Here is a 14,743-nt window from a genome sequence, read left to right as displayed (position 1 = left end):
ACATAGTGTTCTGGTGTATTTCAAAATGGTTCCTTTTCTCCTCTTCCTACTGGAAACATGAGGAGATTTCCCCCTGATGTTCACTATGAGGACCTGATAGAGCTCATGGAGGTAAACTCAGGCAAGTCAGGTGTCCCCTATGACTGGGTCTCCCTGGAGTTTTTGACTTTCAGACTTGTCCACTCTGAGCTTCCAGTAGTTCATCAATTTCAGCTCTTTTTTCCTACTTCAGCATTGGTTGCAAGGAAGATTCTGTTCTGGTAAGTGTGACTTTCTCTATTCACCTGTTTCTCCAATTCCAGGAGTAGCAGTTTACCCTGTGACCTTACTTCTGACAGATCTAAGAAGAGTTGTTGATTTTTTAGTTTGTTTATCTTTTTTACTTGTTAGTAAAACAGATAGAGTGGCAATTTCTGAGCTCATTACATGCCAGATTAGAAACTAAGTCTGTATTATTTTTTTTAGTTTCCTAGCCTGGCCTACCCAACTTTCTGAGTTCTAGACCCACCTCTCTGTTTGATATTCATCTCTATTTGTGTGTTCAACTGACATCTTAATATCAATAGGTTCTAACTGTAATTAAGTACATCTGCTTAAACCTGTTCTCCTATATGACCTCCTTACTTTGACTCAGAATGTGATCTTCCCTGTTACTTGACTCAAAATCTCAAGCCTCAGTTATCTAACATTTCTTGTCTATTCACTTCTTAAAAAAATAGTTTTCTCTAAATCCTCTCAATTCTACATTCTTCACTCTGTTATCTGTGTTCTTGTTCAGCTCCTCTTTTTGTTCAAAAAAATAGGTTAGAATATTTTTTTTAAAGATTTATTTATTTTAGAGAAAGAGAGTGCACATATGTGTGCCACTGTGGGGGAGTGGCAGAGGGAGAGAATCTTCAAGCAGACTCTGTGCTGAACGTGGAGCCTGACATGGGGCTTGATCTTAAAACCCATGAGATCATGACCCCAGCTGAAACCAAAAGCTGGACACTTAACTGACTGAGCCACCCAGGAGGCCCTAGAATAATTTCTTAAAGTGAATTCATATCCATCCTCAATATCTTCTGATTCCTGCTGTCCACTGCGTCCAATTGCTGTAGCACTCTCTTGTCCTCTTTACTCTTCTTTTCCCTTCAGTCAAAAGTTAATGAGAATCTATACATGTGGCTAAATGCCAAGGAATACAGAGATTGACAAAACAGAGTTGACAGTCTTATTAATTCATGCTACTTTGCTGTTATAAAACCATCACGGGTTTCCCATTTCCTGCGAATTAAGATTTAACTCTGAACCTTGTGATTCTGTAGTATGGTCCTACTTGGATTTTTAAATTTTTCCTTCTATCCATTCCCCCTCTTGTAATCCATACTATAAACAGATATGGGTACTCTCTCAATATATTCCATTTCTACCTTTTTAAAATGTTCTTTTTGGAATACTTTTTTTCCTTTCTCCATTCCTGCTAGAATCCTCCTTATTTTCAAAGTCTATCCCAAGAGTCACCTCCCCAGTAAAGCTTTTTTCCTCATTCTCCCAGTGCTGTCTTCATTTACCTTCCAACCTCCCCATACTTTGTACTTAAGATGACTTTTCTTGGGTGCCTGGCTGGCTCGGTTGGTTAAGCATCTGCCTTCGGCTCAGGTCATGATCCCTGGGTCCTAGGATCGATTCCCAAATTGGGCTCTCGGCTCAGTGGGGAGTCTGTTTCTCTCTTTCCCTCTGCCCCCCCCCCCACTCATTCTCTCTCTCTCTAATAAATACAATCTTTAAAAAAAAAAAAAGATGACTTTTCTTTGGCTACCATATTATTTCTCTTATGCTTCTGATAGAATTTGAGTTTTTAAAGGACAATGCTAGAGTTTGTCATCTTTGAAATACCCAGCACATGATAAAATGATATTTATGTAATTTTTGATTGTATCTCCACCTTTGGGTGAAGTATGAGTTCTTCAAGGTCTAGTTCAAATTCACTTGTATAAAACTTCCCATAGCTACTACAGTACAACTATCTTAGCACTTAGACAGTTTTCATGGTCTTTTTGTGTGTGTGATACTTCATTAAACTGGTGGGACTTAGCTTTATTTTTTTTTTTAAAGATTTTATTTATTTATTTGACAGAGATAGAGACAGCCAGCGAGAGAGGGAACACAAGCAGGGGGAGTGGGAGAGGAAGAAGCAGGCTCATAGTGGAGGAGCCTGATGTGGGGCTCGATCCCAGAACGCTGGGATCACTCCCTGAGCCGAAGGTAGACGCGCTTAACCGCTGTGCCACCCAGGCGCCCCAAGGGACTTAGCTTTATTAACTCTTGAATCCCAGTACACAATTCCTACTATATGCTTAGTAAATGTTTGTTGAATAAGTGGAAAAATAATCTGTTTCTTTACTTTCACATTTTTATTGGTATCTCTTTTGGCACTTATCACGTTCTAATTTATTTGAGGAAATGTTTGTATTTTCTGTCTGCCTTTTCCTCATTGTAATGCTGCAAGGGAAACGGTAGGGGAAAGATCTCATCTGAAGTCCTTACAAAGCCTCACTCATGGAAACAAGAATACATTTGTTCAATCAGCAATTATTTTTTTGAGCTCTTATTTTATGCCAGCGATTATTCTAGGAAATAGGGATCTAAGAGCAATTAAGATGGGCAAAAATTCCTGCTTTCATGGACCTTACTTTCTAGGTAGGGGAAACACTCTATTAATAATTTACCAAATTTAATTTTAGCTGGAAATGATCCCCTGTGAAGAATTTTTTCTCTAGTTTTTATTTCCCTAGAACTTTCACTTGTATTTAATGTACTGTTACATCTCTGATTATACTTTTTAACCAAAAATGTTGCCTTTTATTAAGCTCCTGTTTATGTGATAGGGACTTTACTTATTTTATCTCTGTTCTTCAAAAAAGAAAACCAAAAAACACTGCAAGGTAGGCTTTATGTTTTTCTGTTATATAGATAAGAAGATCGAGGTTTGGTATTGGTAAGCAAATTAACTTGATTTAATCATGGCACATAACTAGGAAATAGGAGAGCTGGGATTCATGCCAAGGTCTGTCTCTTGTTAAAACCTAGATATACTCTTGGTACGATACCTTATTTCCAATTTCTCTCCATTTTTTCAAGACAAGTAAACTTTTAACCTGTTTTTTTTTTTTTTTTTCTTTCCTGATAGCCACAATATGAGAACAATTCACTCCAGGCTCCATTTTCCGATCAATCAATGTCCCATTCCCAACAAGAGGAACTTGAGCAAAAGCTTGCGTCTACTGAGAAAGAGGTTTTGCAGCTCAATCAGTTTCTCAAACAAAGAATAAGCCAATTTAGTGAAGAGAAGAAGAAACTGGAGGAAAAGGTAGATATTTTTAATAAAGTTGAATTAGGTCAATAACATTCCTTCAGCATCTAATTATTTGTCATCTACTGTGGTTCAGGGGTGTGCTATACCAAGTTGTACATTTATATTGAAGTGATTAGTTTTGTAGGAACTTTTGAGAAACCTTATGCAGTCCACAAAAATCTAGGGATTTCCTTGAGGGATTAAAAATACCACAGTGTATTATATCTTGCTAATGAGTAGTGAAACCTTTTTTGAGTTGGTTGCCTAAACTGAGATGTGACACAAGTAAGTGTTCTTCTTTTCCATTTGGGGTCCTGTTTCTTTGTCATGGTGGGTATGAAGGATTGGTAAATGAAATAAAGATGGTGTTTTTTTGTTTTTCTTTTAATAAACACATAACTTCATGTTATTTAAGCTGAAGCCCATGATGCAGAACAAATAGTGAAAAGCCAAATATCTATATATATGTAATACATCTGTATATTTATTTGACCTTTTTGCCTTTATTAAAGTATTTTCATACTTCATCTCATTCTATTATAGTATCATTAAAGATCAAGTAGATTACCTGCTAGCCCTAATTTACTAAAGAAGCATAGATCCTTAATTAAGCTTAGTTGCAGAACTGGTTTTAGATTTCTCTCTTGATATGTCCAGCTTATTATTCTATTACTGAACCTTCCATTCACGTGATCTTGAAAAAGTCACCATGATTTCTGCAGACATGTTTGGTACTATTAATAGAGAACTCAGTTGACATTTTTGTGTGAGTTTGTGTGTGTGCATTAAAATTTTGATCTTCCAGAAACTGACAAAAATTTTACATGGTTTCTCTTTCTCAGCTGTATGGTATATTCTATCTTGGCTAATTTAAAAAGTAACTTCAATACCTGTTTCTTGTTTCTTTTCTGTATTTTGGGGGTTTCATACTATACCATAATCTGGAGGGAGCTAAGGAAATATTCATTGGTTGTATAGATGTAGGAGGGATTAAAATATTTTCTCACCTGCGATTTGTTAAGTAAAAGATTGTGTGAAAATTAGTGATGATTCAGGGGTGCCTGGCTGGCTCAGTCGCTAGAACATGCAACTCTTGATCTCAGAGTCATGAGCTCGAGCTGCATGTTGGGTGTGGAGCCTACTTAAAAAAAAAAGAAGAAGAAGAAGAAAATTGTGATGATTCAGTGGATACAATTTTTAAAATATATTTTTATGTTTTATCTATTCTTCTCATCTTTTATTACTTTTGGTATCCAGTGCTTAATAAAATCAATTTATATACTAACTACATATTTGATAGTTCCTACTTGGATATCTTAAGAATGTTTCAAATTGTTCATCCAAAAAATATTTTTAATTTGCCTTCCGAGTGCCCTCTTCTTAAAACAAAATTTCCTCATTGTTCATTACTGTATATTCAGTTGCTCATGCTGGAAATCTTACTAACGCAGATTAAGCCTGTCTCCTAAATATGTAATAGAATCTGTCCAACACTACCAGACTGGTCTAAGTTATTGTATCTCGGCAAATCTTTTCTAAGATCTTCATTGTTATCTCTGAATACAATCTTGCCCTACTTGTCTGCTTTCCATCTACCTCCAGTCACTTTTTTTCATTATTGTTGCAGTTCCATGTATTTTTTATTATATTTTGAAAAATTGAGTCATAATTTATATATAGTCAAATGTATAGATCTTAGGTGTTCAGTTAATAGTATACAGCAGTATAGCTGCTATCTAAAATAAGACACAAAGTGTCTCAATCACCAGGGGTGCCTGGCTGGCTCATTCGGTAGAACATGTGACTCTTGATCTCAGGGTCATGAGTTTGAGCCCCATGTTGGGCATAGAGTTCACTTAAAAAAACAAACACTTCAGTCACCCAAGAAGTTCCCTTGTGCTTCTTTCTAGCCCAGTCTCCTTCCTCTCTCTGAGACACTTGTTATCACCACAGATTAGTTTTGAATCTTCTTGGACTTCATGTAAATGAGGTCCTACTGTATATATTGTTTTGTGTTGGTATTCTTTCACTTAATATGTTTGAGATTTATTCATATTGTTGAATGTATTCATATCTACTGCTGAGTTGCATTCCATTATATAGATACATCACAATGTATCTACTCTCTTGTTAATGGGTATTTGAATTGTTTGCATTTTGCTGAAATTATGAACAAGGCTACCATGAACATTCTTGTACTAGACATTTTTCATTTCTCCTGGATAAATTCCTCAGAGTGGAGTTTCTGAGTCATACTTTTCACGGGGTAAATGTTAACTTACAAGAAACTACCTGAATTCTGCATGCTTAGTGACCTTTCTGAGTTGGCCGTGTGGGTTGGGGCACCCTGAGCCGGTCGTCCTATGCTGAGATGCTTCAAAGCCTTATTAAAAATGCTTAGATCCCCATGAAGCCCAACTGTACCCAAGTCACCAAGAGATTGGGTAGGACCGAGGTTGCTGGGCTTCATCGTTTATAAAATCAGGAGTGCTGATAAAAGAAGTAAAACTTTGAAAGCTTCAAGTCCTGCAGCTGCTTATTAACCAGCTTTGCGTGGAGTACACATCAGATGGAATGTCACCCTGGCTGTAAATTTCAGTAAGCTCTGTTAGCTGGAAAGTGGCACATCACTGTACACTTGTGCAAATTCCCTTTCCTTTGTGGTGTGAATAAGTGTACTGTGAGATGCAAAGAAAAGGGAAGAAGGAAACCTGAGTTCGCCTAGTGTTTGTATCATTTAACACCGTCAGTGTGTGAGGGTTCCAGTTGCTCCACGGCCTCCCAGCTATTCTTCATAGTGTGGAAGACTGAACTTAAAAGGAAGATCCAGTCATTTCACTTACATTACCCAGCAGTGCCATCTCGATGTTGTCTTTAAAATAAGAATCAAATTCTTCCCATGGCCAGAAAGATGTAACCGTAGGCTCTGAGTCCCCCCGGAGTACCCTGTGTCATGGCGCAGTGGTTGTAGTTGCTCAGGCAGGTCATGATTTATTTCTGGCCTCAGAGCCTTGACACTGAGTTTCCTCTCTGCCTGGTAAACACTTGACTGTCTCCTCTCACTACTCAGTCACCTATTTATTTTGTCAAGTCTCATCTTAAATATATTTCTCCTCCAACCCCTCCTTTCATCTATTTAGAGCATTTTGTTCTTGTTTTTCCAGTGCTTAACACAATTTTGAATAATCATTATGTTTTAATATTTCTCTGTAAGCTCCAGGATGGCAGGGATGTATCTATCAGTGTGTCACCATAGCATAGGTAGCACCAGCCGTGGTGCCTGGCAGATTGAATGAATGAATGAATGCTTTCAAGTGATTTTTCCAAGAGGGAAGAAAAGAGAGTGAGATAAGCTCAGCAAAGGACTCTGGAAAGAATAATTAGAGATAATCAAAGATGTCAGAGGAGTGTATGATAGAGCAAATTCGTGAGATAAATAGGGAAAGGTTGATTACAGATGCCAAGATGGAGGAATTACTTTTGGAAAAGAAGAATAATAGTCTCTCTGTGGAGTGAAGCAGTTGAGAAGGGAAATGTGTAGAACAGAAAAATTAAGAAGGAGAGGGTTGGTGTAGGTGGTAGAGTTTGTGTCAGAGGCCATGGAGATGATTTGAATTCTTGAAGTTCGAGTATAGATGCTAGTAAATAGACTTATGGGTAATGCATCAATTGACCAGCATGAGACTGGGATTGCATTATTTCCTTCTGCATTTCCTCTCTGTTATCCTCCTGATCAAGACTGATGCTACAACAGAAAAACATTTAATGTGATAATAACAATAGAAGTTACTCTTTGATAAGTTCTTTCTTGTATATGCTAGAGAGCATGTTAAGGTGCATTGAATACATTTTTCATTTAATATTAACTAATCTTCACAAAAACCCTAAGGCATAAATATTATACCCCCATTTTAAAAAATGAGCTAAATGAAGCTTGGAGAAAAGTTGAGTGATTTGTCCAGTTGCATGTAGGTAGAAACCGTTGCAAAGCAAGGAGTAAAATTCCAGACAATTTAACTCTACAGCCGATGCTTTGCTTCTAATAATAATAATTTATTAAAAAAAAACTTGGAGGAAAACATTTTCTCAGTAATCTATTTTGTTCTAATAATTGTATTTAAAATGAAGAAAAATATATTCATTTATAAACCTTTTCTGAAAACAGAGCCCTCCTATTACCTTCTAGGAACAATCTCAGTACTAAATAATATCTCCTTGAAAGGAAAAACCTAACCTTTTATAAATAGAATAGGGAAGATTTATTAGCGATACCTCACTTACCTGGAGGTAATTACTGGAGTTGAGTTTAGTAATCAACATTAAAACTTGAAAGTTAAAAAAAAAAAAAAAAAAGCAAACCACAATCAGCGAAGAAGGCTGAAAAACCCCCAAGACCCATTGATTATGTGTGATCAACTTGTAGTTAACAAATAGCATGAATAGTATCCAGTAGGAGAGTGTTGGCAGAGGTTTGTGATCAAAGGCAGCAAGCTTGACCTGACAACAAAAAAGACCGTTGACCAGCCAAAGAAAAAGAAGAAAACCAGGACATCTTTTCATAGTAGAAGACATTATGACTAACCTATTCCATTGGCTGCTTTTTGAGGACATCACTGTGTCACACTTAAGACACTTAAAAAAATTAAAACTAAATTAGGGAGTCTTTAGTAAAAATAATCTGGTTAGTTATTTCTGTAACTTACAGGGTCATTCAGTAAGGCAGAAGCAGACTTTGTCAATGGGGGGAATGAACCACAAGAGACTGTGGACTCTGGGAAACAAACTGAGGGCTTCAGAGGGGAGGGGGGTGGGGGATTGCAATAGGCCGGTGAAGGGTATTAAGGAGGGCACGTATTGCATGGAGCACTGGGTATTATATGCAAACAATGAATCATGGAACACTACATCAAAAACTAAGGATGTACTGTATGGTGACTAACATAACATAATAAAAAATTTAAAAAAAATTGGGATCCAGGCACAGCTGGTTGCTAGAGAATTTATGGAAATCTGGTTATGTGTAGTGTGGAAGAATTGAAAGAACATTGGCTTTTCAGTCGGTTGATTTATATCTAAATCTCACCTCTATCTCAGTGACTTGTGGTTAAGTTACTAAAGATCTCTGGACCTCATATTCAAAAAAGGAATTACATGTTTTTTTCAGAAATGTCTGTTCACATCCTCTGCTTTGTTTGTTATCATATTATTTGTTTTTTGGTGTTGAGTTGTTTAAGTTCCTTGTATATTTTGGGTATTAACTCCTTATTAGGTATATAATTTGCAACAGACATATGAAAAGATGCTAAATATCACTAATCATCGGTGAAATTCAAATCAAAACCACAGTGAGATACCACCTTACACCTATCGGAATAGTCAAAATAAAAAATGTGAGAAACAACAAGTGTTGGTGAGGAGAAAAAGGAACCCTTGTGCACTGTTGGTGGAAATGCAAATTGGTGCAGCCACTGTGGAAAACAGTATGAAGTCTCCTTAAAAAATTAAAAATAGAATTACCGTACAATTCAGTAATTCCACTACTGGGTATTTACCCAAAGAAAATGAAAACACTAATTCAAAAAGATATATGCCCTCCTGTGTTTATTGCAGCATTATTTATAATAGCCAAGATATGGAAGCAGCCCAGGTGTTTACTGATAAAGAAGATGTGGTGTATATAAACACCACTGAATATTACTCAGCTGTAAAAAAGAATGAGATCTTGCTGTTTACAATAACACGGATGGACATGGGGAGTATAATGCTAAGTGAAATAAGTCAGAAAGACAAATACCATATGATTTCACTCATACGTGGAATTTAAGAAACAAATGAACAAAATAAAAAAGAGAGAAACCAAAAAACAGACTCTGAGACACAGAGAACAAACTGGTGGTTACCAGAGAGGCTGTGGGGGGGAGGGGGGATGGTAAAATAGATAAAGGGGATCAAGAGTACACTTATTAGGTGAGCACTGAGTAATGTAGACAATGGTTGAATTATTATATTGTACACCTGAAACTAAAATAACAGTGTATGTTAATTATACTTCAAAGAAAAAAGAGAGAAGGGGGGAATGGAATTGTATTATGTGGTCTTTCAGGTCATTATCAGGGTCAACAGTCTGTGAGTTCTGTTAGATCACAAATTGTCGCACCAGCACACTGACCTTTAATCCTGAGAAATCCCCAATGAATAATAGGGTTTGTCAGTTTTACCAGCTGTTGCTCCTTACCCAAGGTAATAAATCTAGCCTCATGTTATTGATGGAATGAATAGATAAAAGGAGATGTGGTTTGTTTTTCTAATTGAAGTTCTTTTAATAAAAGTTGTTATACATTGGACTTGAAAGAAATTAGATAAAGCGTGAAAGAAACTAGATTGTGCAAAGTGTTAGCTTTAATAAAATTTTGGAGAGTAAACCACTCTACTACTAATTACTGGCACTTATTTCCCTGGTGTATGTGGGAAAAGGCTGTAAAAATATTTTAGATCCCTGTAAGTTTCAAAATTTTGGAAGACTTGGTAAGTTAAGGTGAGTGAGTCTGGAGTTTCCTTTTTTGGGTAACTATTAGTGTACGTATGTTATTTGTAATTGAGCTGAAATATTAAAGAACTTTGAATATATGATATGAAATTTAAAGATAGTATTTTTCAAGTGGAAAGGTGAAAAAAAATTAGTAGATCTGAGGTTCAGCCTGAGGAAACTGGGATTTACTAGAATCATGTACTGTATGTGTTCTATAGTAGGTGTTCAATTAACCTATCAGTCCCAGAGTGACATCAGTGGTACAGCACACTTCTACTATATGTAATTTTGAGAAAGAAAATATGTTGCATGTTCAATTATGACATAATACCTTAACAGTAGTCTTGGCTTGAGGTATGGATTGGTCTCACCAGTGCCCTTATTTCTTCCCAAGTATCTGGTAATTTTGGTAAGTTCTCCCGGCTTTAATTGCGTTTCTGGAGTACATGATAAGCAATTTATTACCAAGTCAGTAACAAAACAGCTTCAGTTACTTGTAGGTATCTTCCTGTCTTAAGTCACATAAAACATTTGGATATAGCTTTTAAGAAATAAGGAATTGGAGTCCTTTTTCCAGAGATGAATATTTGCTTCACTGATTTTAAAAATATACCTTGTGGCTCTGTTTCTTTGTCTTTCTGGATACTCAGTAACTGTTTTCAACACCAAATTATAATGTAACATTTTTAAGGTAATTTAAACAGCATTTAAACTCAGCAACATGTACACATTGTTGAAATGACAGAGATAGGAATAGCTTTGACCAAGTTTGCACATGTGCTGGCAATAAAAACTCTTATCTTACTGCTCATTGGCCCACTGCAGTTTATAGGATGCCATCAGTTGTAGAAGCAGACAAACAAATTTGAAAACTCTTGACTTCAGTGATACGAAAATTTGTAAAAATGTGAATCTTAGAATTGATGAGTTAAGGTGAATCTTATGTGAGTTGGTGGTAGCCTTAACTATAAACTAGAACTGTTGGTTATATTATTATTATTTTTTTAATTCCACAAAGCCCCTGAAGATTCATCCTCTTTTTCTTTAGCTTAAAACCAGAGATAGGTATATCAGTAGCCTGAAAAAGAAATGCCAGAAGGAATCCGAACAAAACAAAGAAAAGCAGAGAAGAATCGAGACCTTGGAAAAGTATCTGGCTGATCTTCCCACTCTAGATGATGTGCAGAGTCAGAGTCTGCAGGTAACATGAACTAAAATGCTCATCTTTAAATAACATGGAAATCTACTTTCTTAAGTTGACCCTTTGGAAATTTCACAATTTTTATAATTCAAATTTAATTAGAAACTCTTTATCTAAGCAGGTGTTTGTCTTATTAATATATGATTACCTTCCTAAGAAACCTCTGTGTTAACTTTTTACTCAACATTCTACTCTAAAAAGGTGGTTTCTAAACCAGTCTGACAGCCCCAATCCATACGCACGTAGGTGCATCACAGTTCTGACTTTACTCAGTATTCTCTGTGATCCACCAAGGCTCAACAAGACTTTATTTTTTTACTATCTTTCCAGGTCCTTGATTTGTTTTCTTCCTTCTTCTTAACCTTTCCATAAATTCTTACACATTTGTCTGTGGTCTCCACTCCTCTGACCTCTACTGACCATTTTTCTTTCTTAACAGTACCTCACCAGAGTCTTTCTACCAACTCTGGTGAAGCCTATCTTCTTTAAATGTTATTTATAAATCTATTAAACCTATTCTTCAGTCTTTTCTCAGTTTTTCTCATCATGAAATTCACAACCTCAGCACTATTGACATTCAAGGGTGGATAATTTTTTGTTCTGGGATTCTGTCCTGTGCATTAAAGGATGCTTAACAGCATTTCTGGCCTCTACCTACTAGATGCCAATAGAACTGCTCCTACCCTCCTCCTCTCCAAAATCAAAAATGTCTATAAACATTTCCAAGTATCTCCTGGGGGAAGAAATCACTCTCAGTTGAGAATCATTGGTTTAATCCATGGAGTGTCATTATTGTACAGACTCTAGACCTAGAATGGATTCTCTGTCTATATTAATTTATAAATTATAAGACTGAGAGGATAATGTCGGAAAGGAACTAAAGATGTACCACAGGAGTTTGTATGAACAGGCACAGAGAAGAATATAGATTTAAAAAACATGTTCATACCACTTTACACCCATTAGGTTGGCTAATATCAAAAAAACAGAAAGCATTGGTGATAATATGGAGAAATTAGAATCCTTGTGTACTGTTGATGGGAATGTAAAGTGGTATAGCCACTATGGAAAACCATATGTTTCCTCAAAAAATTACATCAGTTTGCCTTCTGGGTATGTACCCAAAAGTATTGAAAGCAAAGTCTCAAACAGATGTTTGTACATGACAAATGTTCATAATAACTTTATTCACAGTAGCCAAAAGGTGGAGGCAACCCAAGTTTCCAGTGATGGGTGAATGGATAAAATGTCACATATACAATAATTCAGATGTAAAAAAGAATGAAATTTTGCAACATGGATAAACCTAATACATTGTGCTAAGTGAAATAAGCCAAACACAAAAAGATAAATACCATACAAAGTACCTAGGGTAGTCAGATTCATAGAGACAGAAAGTCAAAATGTGGTTGCTGGAGGCTGACAGCAGAGCTGGAAGGGGAGTTGTTAATGAACATAGAGTTTGTTTTGTAAGATGAAAAGAGTTCTGGTGATTAGTTGAACAACAGTGTGAATGTACTTCACACTGTGGAACTGTACATTTAAATGTGGTAAAGATGGTAAATTTTATGTTATATATATTTTACCACAATTAAAAATAAAATTAAAAAATACCCCCAAATTGAGATCATTTACCTTTCTTTCTCTGTCTTCTAGAAATTTTTTTTTTTTAAGATTTTATTTATTTTAGAGAGTGAGAGAGCGAGCATGGTGGGGAGGGGCAGAGGGAGAAGAGAATCTTAAGCAAACTACACACTGAGTGGAGAGCCTGAGGTGGGGCTCAATCCTAGGACCCTGAGATTATGACCTGAACTGAAACCAAGAGTCAGTTGCTTAACCTACTGCACCACTGAGGTGCCCCAATCTTCTAGAAATTTCTGACCCCATTCTTTTCTGTAATCTCATTCTCCCATTACACACAAAGGAGGAAATAAAGTATTTTTAAGTACACTAAAGTATGCTGTGATTTTAAGGACAAGCCTATTAATAATTGAGAACACTGTAAGAGTTTTTAGTAGGACCACATTTAATAATCTATATATTATGAATTTTCTCCTTAGCTTCAGGTTCTAGAAGAAAAAAATAAGAATTTGCAAGAGACTCTCCTAGATATGGAAAAAAAGCTTGAAGAGATCAAAAAACAGTGTCAAGAAAAAGAGGCACAGCTAATATGCCAGAAAAAGAAAGAAAAGGAGTTGGTAACTACAGTTCAGAGGTAAGAAAACCTTTAATAATTTTTTATGCTTACTTTTGTTATTCATCTCATAAAGCATTTCACTTAAAATGCATTAATTTATAATTATTACTATATTGTTATCTTAAAGATGTACTCTTAAGAACCGTTAAGTATTATGTCATTGAAACAGGTTGTCTCGGCTGTGATTTCAGATCTTAATGCAATATCTTGATATCTTGCCAAAGGTTTTAGATGAAAGTAGTTAAAATCTACCGTACCCCACCCCCCAAACAAAACAACCCACTAATTGAAAACTGAAAGTATTAACACAGTCTGATGGCTTTGTCAAAAAATAAGTACAAATTCTAGATAACAAAGAGGAGCAAATACTCAAACTGAACTCCTTGATGTGATAGATTAAAGTGAAGTAATTGGCTCCCATTTTACCTTACTGCAGAGCAACAGGTATGGCCATTTTGCCAAGTACCTTCCAAGTTTACTCACATACTGTGTCTCATGGTACTCTTCTCTTTTTAATTAATACAGTTAGAATGACAGGAATATCACTTGTTAGTATATTTAGCTAATGTATTTAAGCTGGAAAACTAACACTGGATTCCTGAAAAACCCAGAGAACTGTTATATATATATATATATATCTACATGTACTCTCTGTTTTGTAAAACTTAAACCTTAATAGATGATCAACTATTAATAGATAAAACTATCTAGAAAAATGAGACAATAAAGCAACAAAACTAAATTTAAGAAATACACTCTTCATGCTTTTACCAATTGTGCATAACTCTAATCAAAATCCATCTGATAATTCCATGTTAATATTGCTTTACTACTTTGAAAGTCTTATATATGCCTGGTCTACTTTTTTCCTTAGATTTCAGTACAGAAAACCTCTGATTCTGGGACAATTTAGTCTTCAGGGTTTCTAATCTCAGCTGCAAAAATTCATATACTTTTAACTTTACTTTTATTTTTGCCTTATTTTCTGCTTTCTTGTCTTTAATTTTCCTTTCCGTAACTCCACATCTTATATTTTATTGTATAGTCTCAAAACCGCTTCCTCACCTCCACCTACTCAACCAATATATTCTTTTTCTTTCATCTTAGATGAAATGAGAAGAGGTAATGTATCTGTTCTGTTTTATGGGGCATTTTAATCACAAACTCAAGCTATGCCATTTTATGAATAGAATTGGAAACACCTTGAAAATAATTTTAATGTTTGTTTTGCTCTGTTGTGTGGTTATGCATATTTAATATATTATGCCTTCTCTTTTATTTAGGTTTTTAGAGAACATTGAGCCTAGTACTGTTAATTAGAAAGACTTAGGACAGTGCATTTCAGAATCCATGTTCCATTTCTTTATGTCAATTCTCTCTGAAATGATAGCATCCCAGAAAATTTCTCTTGATTTCAAATAGACGTAAAGGACCAAAGAAGGTCTTCTGTAATTCTTCAGTACTTGTATGGCTCTGGTG

At 35.7% G+C, this 14,743-nt stretch overlaps 1 protein-coding gene across 7 annotated transcripts in view; it reads left to right on the top strand.

Moving 5' to 3' along the window:
* CEP85L (centrosomal protein 85 like) overlaps positions 1-14,743 on the top strand; it is a 225,764-nt gene that overhangs the window by 180,856 nt on the left and 30,165 nt on the right. For 6 of the 7 annotated variants that reach the window (XM_040627699.1, XM_040627698.1, XM_040627697.1 and 3 more), the window contains 3 exons: positions 3,173-3,352; positions 10,915-11,067; positions 13,128-13,282. In XM_040627699.1, coding sequence (XP_040483633.1) covers positions 3,173-3,352; positions 10,915-11,067; positions 13,128-13,282 — 488 coding nt within the window. The remainder of the gene's footprint in view (positions 1-3,172; positions 3,353-10,914; positions 11,068-13,127; positions 13,283-14,743) is intronic. The other variant, XM_040627701.1, reaches the window with a different exon arrangement.

This window comes from Ursus maritimus, unplaced genomic scaffold, assembly GCF_017311325.1.
Source record: "Ursus maritimus isolate PB19 unplaced genomic scaffold, ASM1731132v1 scaffold_13, whole genome shotgun sequence".
Classification (NCBI taxonomy): domain Eukaryota; kingdom Metazoa; phylum Chordata; class Mammalia; order Carnivora; family Ursidae; genus Ursus; species Ursus maritimus.
Note: the sequence above shows the minus strand (reverse complement) of the source record. Positions and strands in the feature narration are given on the sequence as shown.